We start from the raw sequence: 12,303 nt of genomic DNA, 5'->3' as shown, positions 1-12,303 counted from the left end.
AAGTCACGAATTAGGTACAATCCGAGTACCGTCAGACTGTCCCAATCCGTGGGGTGAGAGACGGAGGCCCAAGAGTGAAAAGAAGGGCAACCTGTAGACACTGGCCCTCCGTCAACCATGTCTCTTGAAGAAAAAAGAAAAAAGAGGGAAGAAATGAGAAGACATAAAAGGGGAATAGATGGATATCTCCATCTTTGAGGGACGGGTCACAGGTGTACCTTCTTTGAGGATAGCCGCCTTTAACAAAAAAATGATGAAAAGACATGCGCCAATAATTGGAGGCCAATAATTCGAGTTTTGGCAGTGTGAACATAGAATATGTGAGTCTTCTACACACAAAAAGAAAAGAGTTAGACAATTGAAACTTGACTGAAGTTTAAGTTACTCTGATCTATCATATTTTCCTTCATCCACACTTACCATGACTTTCTCTTAGCTTCAAAAATGATCATTAGGATAAGAATTACATGTAAAACGTTGAACGAAACAAAAGTTCTTGCCTGAATTTACACCCCTTTATCTTGATATTTTTCGAGGGCCAAAAATAAGAATCCGGATTCATATGCCCGGAGTCGCTTGGTTCATTTCCTTGTCTTAACCTCTACTTGCACATTGTTTCAAATATCCATAATGGTAGAACATGACATTATTTGCTCTTTGCCGGGTTCTAGGGGTAACTTTCCGTTTTTCAACCGAGATCCTCTTCATGTTAGGACAACTTGAAACAACAGTTTCAACTCCAACTGAAGAAACATTCGGACAAAGACTCATACCGCATGAGTCAAGCAATCTGCAATTCTTGACTAGATGTGACAACCCAATATCTGTTATTTGTCGACAATAAGATAGTAGTACACGCTTTAGTAACGGGCATCCTTCTCCTATCTTTGCCACCCCCGCATCACCTAAATTTTGCCAAAACAAATATGTGAGGGTCCACTGGACGGAGTTCGACTCCGCCTTGACAGGGTTGTGCTCTGACCTATATATATATGTGTCTGTGTGTGTGTGTGTGTGTGTTCTGTAGTAATGGTTTGTTGACATCTTGTATCCAAATATCACAGAGTTAACAAATAACGACACCACCAATGTTCGTCTAGTAGATAATGAAGTTTTAACTATAAAGATAGAAAGTCACATGCCTCAAGACCGTTGACATCAAGGTAGACAAGCTGAGCACAACCCTTTGCAATAGCTATCAGTCCAGCATCACCAATAAGCTTGCAATCACTGACATCTAAACACTGAAGTGAACGACACCCCTGACCAACGGCGATAAGGACATCATCCCCAACCCTGGCATATCAACATTGAATGGTATCACATTTATGTTCAAGGGTAATATAAAGTAAACCTAACCCGTAACCTATCTTACAAGATAATAAATGTATTTCTGAGAGTAGCTAATGGTTCTTTCTTGAAAAGAAAACAAAAGAAACAGCTTATAATTAATACAAGAAGAAAAAGAGAACGAAATTGAGCAAAGAAAATCACCTTCGACAAGCGCAGATACTCAAGTCTGTGAGATGTTGACAGTTAGCGCCAATGGCGGCGATTCCTTTGTCTCCAATCTATTTGAAAGGCAAACAATATACATATATACAAGTATCTATTCCAACAAATCAGCAAGCTTAACCTCAAGATTTCATGATATATATATCCATTTGACAATTGGTATCAGAGCCTGAAGAGGTGCAGTCTAGAAATATACTACACTCTGATACCTACTTGAGAATTGGTATCAGAGCCTAGATGAAAGGCTAAAGATATATTACACTCTGATACCTATTTGAAAATTGGTATCAGAGCCTGAAGTATACAGGCCAAGAAGTATAGCACTTTGATACCTATTTGACAATTGGTATCAGAGCTTGAAGAGCAAGCTAATGGATTGTGTTCTGATCCCACATGAGAATTGTGATCAGAGCCTGAGTAACAGGCTAGAGTATTGTGCTCTGATCCTAGATGAGAAATGGATGTCAGAGCCTGAGAGTATCTATTTGAAATCCTACTTTCGTGTTTTAACAGAAACAAAGAACTACTGTTTTAGGAGCATCACTCTTTACCTCCCATGATCAACCGGCCCTCTTGCTTGTTTTACCCACTTGGCCAATTATCACCCTAGAAAAAAATTAAACTTCGTGTAGCCACGTTTTTTAGTTCGAATTAATATTTCTGAAATAGTGATTGTTACACGATCTTAGAGCCATTGCTCAAGGATTGGATGCAGAATAACCTTCATTATGTAATCCAGTTGTTCCAATATCGCATTGCTTAACTTCAAGATGCATAAGTCCAGAACAACCAGATCCAATTGCTTGGAGACCCCGATCGCTCAAGGAAGAACAAAAATTTACAGTAACAAATTTCAACATTTTGCACCCGGACCCAATTGCAAGTAAACTCCTACAAGTTATAAACATGTGAACATAAACACCAAAATCTTGAGACTATTATGTGAATGTCAATGCCAATGGAATTCTCTTCTCTATACCACAGCAAGGAAATTTCTCTCGATATATAGGGAAGGCCGGGCTAGTGGGCAGTAAAAATGTGAAACATCAGTTATTTTGAGTTAGAGATGGAATTTTGATGTTCTATCAATGTTTTTTTTTTTTTGTTTTAAAGATAGAAACTAAATTTTATGTTTTTTATTGTTACTGATAGAATACAAGAGTAAATGAAAATAAATAACTTCGGGTAATTAGCACTAACTAGAACATTCTACGACAAACATAAATAACTTTTTTACTGATAAAGGGTGTGGACCAGGATCAAGTTTATTTTCAAATATAAGTGGAATAAAAAAGAAATATACGTTTAAGATTGAAGAAATTGAAGGTAAAGAACAAGATTTATCTCATGCTTGTCATGTTTTCTAAGAATTCCATCTGCATATCTCTTGCAGGTATCAAACTCTAGGTTTAGGGGCATTGACCCATTTAAGGTACAGGTCATGTCGGATTTATTGTCCAATTTTAAATTGACTCGTATTTTCATTTTTCATGTCGGATTTATTGTCCCATTTAAGATACAGGTCATGTGGGACTTATTTTCCAATTTTAAATTGACAACTCGTATTTTCATTTTTCTTAGAATATCCAATAAATAATCATAAGAAAATATTCAACCTGTCAGACAATCTCTGCTCACCCAATTCTAGCAACTCCAGTGACATACAGTAGTTACCTACAGCTTGCAAAGCCTCATCTGTGACATTTACGCGCCGTAGCTTCAGAAGTTTCAAGGACGGACACCCTTTAGCTATCGAAATCACCCCATGGCCCATGACAGAATCTAAATAGTTCAGTGAGAAGATCTGAAGAGATGTACAATTACGCCCCACAGCTTCCAACGAGATATCAGTAATATTTCCGCAAGCTGATATCCAAAGGCCTTTCAGTGACTTCCCACATTTGACAACAATATCGGTCAGACCTGCATCAGTCAAATCTAAACTAAAACCCAAGATTAAATCTTCAAGTTGCTTGAAACGCTGCCCCACAGCTGCTAAACCTTGATCTCCATTATAACAACCCTACATGCGAAAGGAGAATTATTACTTCAAACATACACACACTTTACACACATAACATGGTGCTAGACTTTATACAATTACACGCAAAATGTGATACACAAAAAGGGTTAGGCAGTAATATGATATACCAGGAAATCAAATCATTTTATAAGAGATATATATTCACCAGTAGTTCCAACGATTTCAAAAATCGACATCCCTCAGCCAAAGATACTAGTCCTACACTTGTCACACTATGACACTCTATCAAGCTTAGCTCCTCAAGCCTACTGATCCGAGCAAGATAAGACAATCCAACATCTGATAAGTTACATGATTCGACGTTTTGTTTATTAGATCTTCTACTTCCATGCTCATCACATTGTTCTGGCAATGATCTTGAATTCCCATTACCATAATGTATTCCTTCCTGCGAGATGAGTTAAAATCAATAAAAAGAGTATGAAACTATGTAAGTTTAGTCTAATTTGTAGAATAAAAGAAAAACTAGACAGACATCCTATTTGGTTTGCTGTGATTCGTGTTTTTTAAGATTCTAATCTGTCTAGTTTTTCTTGCTCCCTATCATTATTAGGGTTACAAAAAAACACTTACCTTATCAGTAAGTTGAAGATAAGTGGGTAGATTCAGATTAGTGGGTAATCTTTCATTGATGGAAATATTTCTAACATTAACAAATCGATCAACCAATGACTTAATTAAAATATCTCTGTTGTTACCAGAAGAAGCACTTATTCGAATTGTATGACGATTCAATCTTTCAAGTTTGAGCCATCTTTTACATACAAGAGAGCATGAATCGGTATCAGATTTTGATTCCTCAAAACGACTAAAAATCTCATACATTATTTCATCAGGAAGAATTGTGTTTATCAAATCACACCCTCTCATTGATAAACTTCTGCCCTAAAACCATAAAAAGGGATTGAAAATTCAATGGAGCGAAGAAGTTCCAACTTCTTGGACGTCGAGAGGATACTGAGTGGGAATTTTAATTGAATAATTCCATTTTGGCCCCCTAAATATGACTAACTCACCAAAATGACCTCTTAAAGACGATCCCCTTCTAATTTGACCCCTTTTTTTCTATTTTCCGTCACCTATTTAGTCAGACGTTACTGAACCGTCTTTTCTAACAAAATTGCCCCTAAATCATATCTTGTCAGTAGATTTGTTTTCTGTTTCCAGTCCCAATGTTTTTCTTACTTCCTCTCCCTTCACTTCCAACCCTCTCCATTAAAACCCCCAAAACTCTATTAAAATCCCTAAAACTCTAGTAAACCAATATTATATGGACAACTACTGTTTTCAAGGGGACAACACTCTCAACAAATAAAGGGGACAGCACTATTATTTTTCACTCAGTCCTCCAAAAATAAGAACTTTATTTTAACTCCTCCCTTTATTTTCACATAACCCCTAGAATTTAGTATTCTTCTTGTACTACTTCTTCATCCATCTAGAAAACTAGAAACAAGAACGCTATCGACAGATACCTGTAAAATTCGGGTCTCTTTAAAGGCGTGCCCTTTTGGTCTAGCCCACCCCTCTCTTGGTGCTCTCTGCGAGCCGTTTGAGGCCCATAGATCGAGGCAGTCCGAGAAACGCCAAATAACACGACAGATTAGGTCTAGTCCCACTGTCGTGTTAATTCACCAGAGTAAAAAAGATAGCCCCAAATCCCAGTAGACTCGGATTGAGCAGTCAGAGGCCCATAGATCGAGGCAATCCGAGAACAACCAAATAACACGACAGATTAGGTCTAGTCCTACTGTCGTGTTGATTAACCCGAGTAAAAAAGATGGCCCCAAATCCCAATAGACTCGGACTGAGCAGTCAGAGGCCCATAGATCAAGGTAGTCCAAGAACAACCCAAGAACAGGACAGATTAGGTCTAGTACGAGTGATGTCTTACTTAACCCGAGTAAAAAATATGGCCCCAATAGACTCTCCTTTAAAACTTCTCGTAATTCTCTCTCTCTCCTTCTCGTAATTCTCTCTCTCTCTCTTTCTCTCGAAACTCTCTCTCTATCTCCTTCTCGGGATTTACGGAAAATGGTTGGAAGTGGTGATTTGATAAACAGAATTTTACCTGATGAATCGCTTCTTGAGATATTGAGTCGTTTTGAGGGATCAAAATCGGATACCGATTCATGTTCCCTTGTATGCAAAAGATGGCTCAAACTCACCAATTTGAGTCGTCATACAATTAGCCCCACTCCTTCTAATAATCCAGATGCCCTGATTAAATTATTGACTGCTCGATTTGTTAATATTAGAAATATTCACATTGATGGAGGTTCACCAATTTATTTGCATCTACAGAATAATGTAAGCGTGTTTCATTTGAAATGTTTGTGTTTTTTTTTTTTTGCATTAGGGTTTTAATCTAGTATAGAATTTCATTTCAATGATCTTCGTATCGATTCATCTTATTATTAAAGCCAATACCAAAATCCAATTTCACAACTTAATTCATATATGACTCAAATTGATACCAAATGTGAGAATGATATATGAATAATAATAGTAATAATAGTGGGTTGGTTTGAGACTTCAATGCGCAAATTCGCATACCCGGTTTAGGTGGATTCGCGATCTATAATACACGCTTAGGTAATAACTAGCTGTGTAGTTAACTATGCGGATTCTTTTAGGTAACTAGTTTAGATTTTATATTTTATGGAAATAAAAGCTTTTAGAGTATGCACGTATCTATTATACACGCATCATACAGACTATATATTGTTTAGGAAAATACGAATCAAAGACGTATACTCCTAACATATATGGTAGTGTATAATTGTATCGCATACATGTATACGTAGCATGCACTAGAGCAATTGGCGTAGTAGGCAACATTGTTCTTTTTCCACACACACACACACACACACACACACACACACACACACACACACACACACATAAAATTGGTTGTTAGATATTGTAGACTCTTTATTCGAACTTGGATGTTGTTTACATGACGATATGTTAATTATATCACTCTTCTTACAGGACGAAAGGCGTTACTCCTTGGCAGATCGATATGATGAGCAAGACTCTGAACAATGTACATTATCAGATGTTGGGTTGTCTTATCTGGCTCAGACCAATAGGCTCGAGACACTACACTTGCTACATTGTCCTTTTGTGACAAGTGTAGGACTAGAGTCCTTGGTGGAGAGATGTCGATTCCTGAAATCTTTAGAATTACTGGTGAATATTTATCTCTTCTAAAATGATTTGTTTTCTTATATGGTGTGTTTCATCTATCCGCAAAGACTTTAATTGTTGTGGTTTGGCATTTGAATATCATATGACGTGTCTCTTCTATTTATTAGTAGGGAATAATAATGGTATTTCACAGTTTACCAAGGAGTGGTGGACAATTCATGAAAGGGAAGGTTTAAAGACACCTCCTGTTATGGTTGAAGGCGTCTCCTTCAAGGCAAATTTCAGGGGGAGTTTGTGATGGAAGGAGGCACCTTTAATACCCATACGAGACGCTTTTAAAACTTCACCTGAATTGGACGTGTATAAATTATATATATATATATATATATATATTATATTACTGCTTAATTCCTTTATACATAATATTATGTGTATAAAATGTGTAACTTTTGACTCATATAGGACTGTAATATTGGAGATCAAAGTCTAGCAGCCGTGGGACAATGCTGCAAACAATTGGAAAATTTAAAATTAGGTTTTGAAGGCTTGACTGATACAGGTGTGATCGAAATAGCTGTCGGTTGTGGGAAGTCGTTGAAAGCTCTGACATTAACAGGTTCCAAAAATATTACCAATCTCTCCTTGGATGTTGTGGGGCGTAACTGCACCTGTCTTCAGACCTTGGCATTGGAATTTTTAGGCCACATCAACAACCTAGACGAAGGGATGCTTTCAATAGCAAGAGGATGCCCATCCTTGAAGAATCTAAAGCTATATTGCTTTAATATTACGGACGAGACTTTGCAAGTTGTTGGTGCCTACTGTTTGTCATTGGAGTTGCTAGATTTATGCGATTATTATACATTGACCGAGAGGTTAGATATGTTCTTATGACTATTTATGGTATTCCAATAAAAATAAAAATGAAAATATGAGCCGTCAAAGTTACTATTGGACAAGAAATTCGACGTACCTTGCATCTAACATGAGTTAATGTCCGTAAATCTAGAGTTAGATATCTGCATGAGATATGTAGATTTACTTCTTAGAAAAGAAGTCCAACACTAAACAAATCTATACTCAAACTATATTTGTATAGACCTGTTCTTGGCCCACACCTCTTTGTCACTGAAAAGATTATGTAAGTTTGTCTTAGATCGTTTTAGTTATTACCTATTTGCGAAGTTATCTATTTTCATGATTTCCTTTATGTATTCTTGTAATCTATCTAATATTTTTTATGAACGCCAAAAGGATACCAATACTTCATTTCTAAATCAAAGGGGAGCTCCCCCACCCACCCATCGCATTGTTGATTCACATCGGAGTCTCATATTTTGGTTCGAAGATCTTGTTGTTTATATTCTCATGTTTATAACTTATAGGAGTTTCCTTGCAATTGGGTCTGGATGCAAAAACTTGAAATCTGTTACTCTAACTGACTGTCCTTCCTTGAGCGACCGGGGTCTACAAGCAATTGCATCTGGTTGTCCTGGGCTTATACATCTTGAACTTATTCAATGTCATAGTATTGAAACAGCTGGATTGGAGTCTATTGGAAGATCTTGCCCGTAAGTCTATGTCTACTCTTTGAATAGCTAAGTTGCCTTGTTTCTTGCAAGTTCATTGTTCTCAAAGTCGCATATGTTGTATACGTATTCACTTGATATATATTTCAAATTAGAGAGAGTAATATGTGATTCATCATATATTCATTAGTGTTGGTATCAGTCGACATTTAATATTTAACAAATTTTTTTTTCATGTTTACGGAAGCGGCAAAAAAATAGGTTAATCGAATAAAAAATGAGCAAGTGGCGACTTTTATCTTCTTATTTTTGTTTCAAAAAAGCGAAACTATCTTCTGTCGCACTCTGGGTTTCAGAAAAATTAGTTGAACTATTAACTCTATCGATCATTTTTTGGCACTTAATGTGCATTTTTATTTTAATGTCTGCAGAAATCTCTCTGAACTAATTATAAAAGACTGCTTAGATGTTTGCGGTGATGCGTTTCTTGAGGTTGGCAGAGGTTGCAAAAGGTTAGAAGCTCTCGAGTTGGAGGAGTGTTCAGATATAGGAGATGATGTGTTATGCCACATTGCTCGGGGTTGTAAAGGATTGAAGAAGCTTCATATTGGGCAATGTGAAGAGGTACCTTGTTCAATGATGTCAAACTTTTACCTTTGTCTGAGTAATCTTTTTCTATAACATCTTAGCATCTCAATTATGCAGAATAATGTTATTTGAACTATCAAACATCAATGTTCATTATGGTCCATCAAGAAAAGTGTAAAATTGATTAGGTTGAGGGGGTTGGGGACATAGAATAGTGCCTTCTGCTATGAGGAGCTATACCACCTTACATCATAAGGTAGAGTCGATATTATCGTCGGAGAAAAAAGTTGCTGCATTAATTTAAGTTTGTTTTCACTGTTTCTAAGGTGATAAGTGGGTAAAACAACTAATAGGGTGGGGTGATGAGCGACGGTTAATCCGTGAAGCTTAAGGCATGAAATTAGGATTTTAAATAAGATTTAAATTTTCGTGTGGTCATTTCTTGAAATCTTGAGGTTAACATCTTAAAGACTTGTTGAGATAGATACTTATTAATATAATTATCCTTTCATGTAGATTGGAAACAAGGGAATCGTAGCTATTGGCGCTAACTGTCAACATCTCACCGACTTGAGAATTTCTGGTTGTGACAGGTGATTTCTTTCTCTTTTTCTTCTTTCATAATAAGTTGTTTTCTTTTTTTTTTTTCAATAAAGAAAGATTAGCTACCCTCAGGAATACATTTATTATCCTGTAAGATAGGTTACGACTTACGAGTTAGGTTTACTTTATAGTAGTCTTGAACATAATTGTGATACTATTCAATGTTGATATTACCAGTGTTGCGGATGATGCCCTTATCGCCATTGGTAAGAGTTGCTCTTCACTTCAACGTTTGGATGTTAGTAGTTGCAACCTTATTGGTGATGCTGGAGTGATAGCTGTTGCAAGGGGGTGCCCTCAGCTTGTCTACCTTAATGTCGATCTTCTTAAGGCACGCGACTTTCTATCTCTACTTTAAACTTTATTATCTACTAGACGAACATTGGTTGTGTTGTTATTTCTTAATTTCTGATATTTGGAAACAAGATGTCAATAACCCCATTAAGACAGAACACACACTCACTATATATATATATTAAAAAGATTTGGTTTTCTTGAATCGAAACGAAATGAAATCTCGCACATCCGTCAAGCAGTCCCTATATACATAAATGTTTTGTTTCAACAGAGATTGGGGGATGCAGCGTTGGCAGAGATAGGAGAAGGATGCCCATTACTTAAAGATATAGTGATATCTTCTTGTCGGCAAATAACAGATGCTGGTTTATCCCATCTAGTGAAGAAATGCAGATTGCTCGAGTCTTGCATTATGGATGATTGCCCATTTATTTCTTCATCTGGAGTCGCAACTGTTGTTTCGAGCTGCCCTAACATGAAGAAGATCTTAATCGAGAAATGTAAAGTTACATCTAGAACTAGGCGAAGAGCAAATTATGTCCTCTTCACCAGTCATTATTTTGATTTATAATGCTCTAGCCTGTTTCAAGTAAGTGATTTCAGCCAACAAACAAGAAAACGGGAACCGCTCACTGTTTATGGACTGCTTATGACTTTCTTTTTCATGCTTGTGATATTTTGTATGAACAGATGATGACCATTGTTACAGAAATAGACATTAGAACATGTCTTTATGGCTCAAGGGATATACTTCTTTTACCTAATAAAAACACATACTTGACAAATTTCGGTTTAATCGTCATTTACTTTGTAAATTCATTTTTTTGTTTTACATGGAATTCTTAGGCTACTGATGACTTCTTAAATTCCGAAACATTATATAGTATATGCAATTATTTCTTAAATTCTATGTAAATTCTTTTTTGGCTTGTGGATGAAGGATAATATGATAGGACAATGTAATTAATTGGATCTTTTGCAGACAATTAGTAGCTTGTGATTGTGTTGTTAAGGCAGATTACAGACACATAACAGCCTCCCACTACCATCACTAATTTTTTTGTCTCTCCAAACTCTCGAACCTCCCTCTATTCTGGCTAAGGGAAGGGTACTACTAGCCGGAATAGTGGAAGAGAGAGAGTATAGAGGAGAGCGAGAGCAAAAAGATGGTGGTGGTCGTAGTGGTACCTTTGAAGAGTGGTGGTCGGAGTGGAAGCGGTGAAGATGACAAAAAAAAAAAAAAAAGTAAAAATGAACTTTTTTTAAATAATACAGGTTAAAATTTTCAACCAAATTTTATATACTCCTAATCGAACTTGTGTACCCCAGAATACCCACCATATGTGAAACCATGCTGTATTTTTGAAAACCAATTAAATATTTCTATTAGAACATTTTTTTTAGGTAGGGATTTTGGCTAATAAGTCTAAGAGAGAAATTGTTGCAGCCAAAATGTCAAGGAAAATAAGACTCTCAAACCTGAAGTTATTGGTGTAAAAAACGCTCAAAATTTTGACGGTAGAATACAATGGTATTCAACTTAAGAGCCCTCACTCGTTCCAATATTAGACTATTTTCTGGGAAAAATTCCATTAATTAAGCGTTCAAGATGTATTTTTATGAGTTTTTCTATTTTTTATTTACTTTTCTCCAGTCTTTCTATTTTTAAGATTCTCCAGTTTCACATGTTTAGAAATCTATATACAATGAATTCCTTTCCAATTTTCAAACATTCAATTCAACTAATAAAATTCCTTTCAACAAAAATATTTAATAAAATTCACCAAAATTAATTTTAGGAGTTTTAGCCTGTATTTGGACTTTTATAATTGGGAGATGCCACAATTACTTAAAAAATTTGGAAACCGTCAACATTTCTTTTTTCTTTTCGCATTTTATAATACATAAGGGTAATATACTAATTTTCTTTCGTATTTTTGTTTGTTGGGTTCATTAAAGTCTTGCCACGTGCCATTTTGGTCCAGATTTGAAAAAAAATTTGAATTTTTTTAGGTCCAAATCGGTACAACCAGATGGAATTGCATAGATCATTTCGGCTTCACCCCACCTACATGGACGCCAAGTAAAGGTAAGTTACTAGAGCTCAAATTGGTGGTCTTGTGTCGATTTTCTCTAGCAATTTCGACATTAGACCACCGAATACCAAACTGAGCTTCAGCCAAACAAAATTCTTGGGTCCAAATCGGTGGGCTTGTATCGATTTCCCCTAAGAAAACGGTAGGAGGCGACCAATTTCAACTTCCCAAGTTCATTGTATGTGAACTGAGCTTGAGATCAGTATGGTTCCACCAAATTTCACGTGAGAAATCGGTGGCACCAGAACGTTTTCGAGTTCGACTTCCATTTTTTTTGCATTACTGAAAAGTATTCTATAAAACATGTAATAACTTATTAGGGAATGTTCATGCAACTATTTGGAGACTGAATTCATGTCCAAAAATAAATTTTCTAGAATATTTTACGTGTCCCCGAATTTTTTTAGAACTTCTTTCATCCGTGGTAGTTTGTAACAAAGAATAGATCTCTTGCATTTAGAGTTTGAGAAGAAGAACA

General features: G+C 36.2%; 2 protein-coding genes across 2 annotated transcripts; one reads left to right on the top strand and one right to left on the bottom strand.

Moving 5' to 3' along the window:
- Positions 1-594: 594 nt before the first annotated feature.
- On the bottom strand, positions 595-4,384 carry LOC147570044 (uncharacterized). Its single transcript, XM_086663757.1, has 8 exons — positions 4,133-4,384; positions 3,705-3,947; positions 3,132-3,538; positions 2,237-2,406; positions 1,840-1,961; positions 1,495-1,571; positions 1,151-1,296; positions 595-920 (listed from the first exon to the last, which is right to left on the bottom strand). The coding sequence occupies exons 1-8, from the start codon at positions 4,382-4,384 to the stop codon at positions 595-597; spliced, it is 1,743 nt and encodes a 580-aa protein (XP_086519883.1).
- A 1,195-nt stretch (positions 4,385-5,579) lies between these two features.
- LOC147570043 (uncharacterized) lies at positions 5,580-10,637 on the top strand. The gene is made up of 8 exons (XM_086656618.1): positions 5,580-5,869; positions 6,554-6,754; positions 7,175-7,587; positions 8,098-8,283; positions 8,673-8,865; positions 9,346-9,422; positions 9,610-9,763; positions 10,001-10,637. The coding sequence occupies exons 1-8, from the start codon at positions 5,594-5,596 to the stop codon at positions 10,298-10,300; spliced, it is 1,800 nt and encodes a 599-aa protein (XP_086512744.1). The 5' UTR covers positions 5,580-5,593; the 3' UTR covers positions 10,301-10,637.
- Positions 10,638-12,303: the final 1,666 nt, after the last annotated feature.

Source organism: Eschscholzia californica, unplaced genomic scaffold, assembly GCF_041429995.1.
Source record: "Eschscholzia californica isolate CP2 unplaced genomic scaffold, dmEscCali1.0.p SCAF_1, whole genome shotgun sequence".
Classification (NCBI taxonomy): domain Eukaryota; kingdom Viridiplantae; phylum Streptophyta; class Magnoliopsida; order Ranunculales; family Papaveraceae; genus Eschscholzia; species Eschscholzia californica.
The sequence above is the reverse complement of the archived record's forward strand: the minus strand, read 5'-3'. Positions and strand labels throughout refer to the sequence as shown.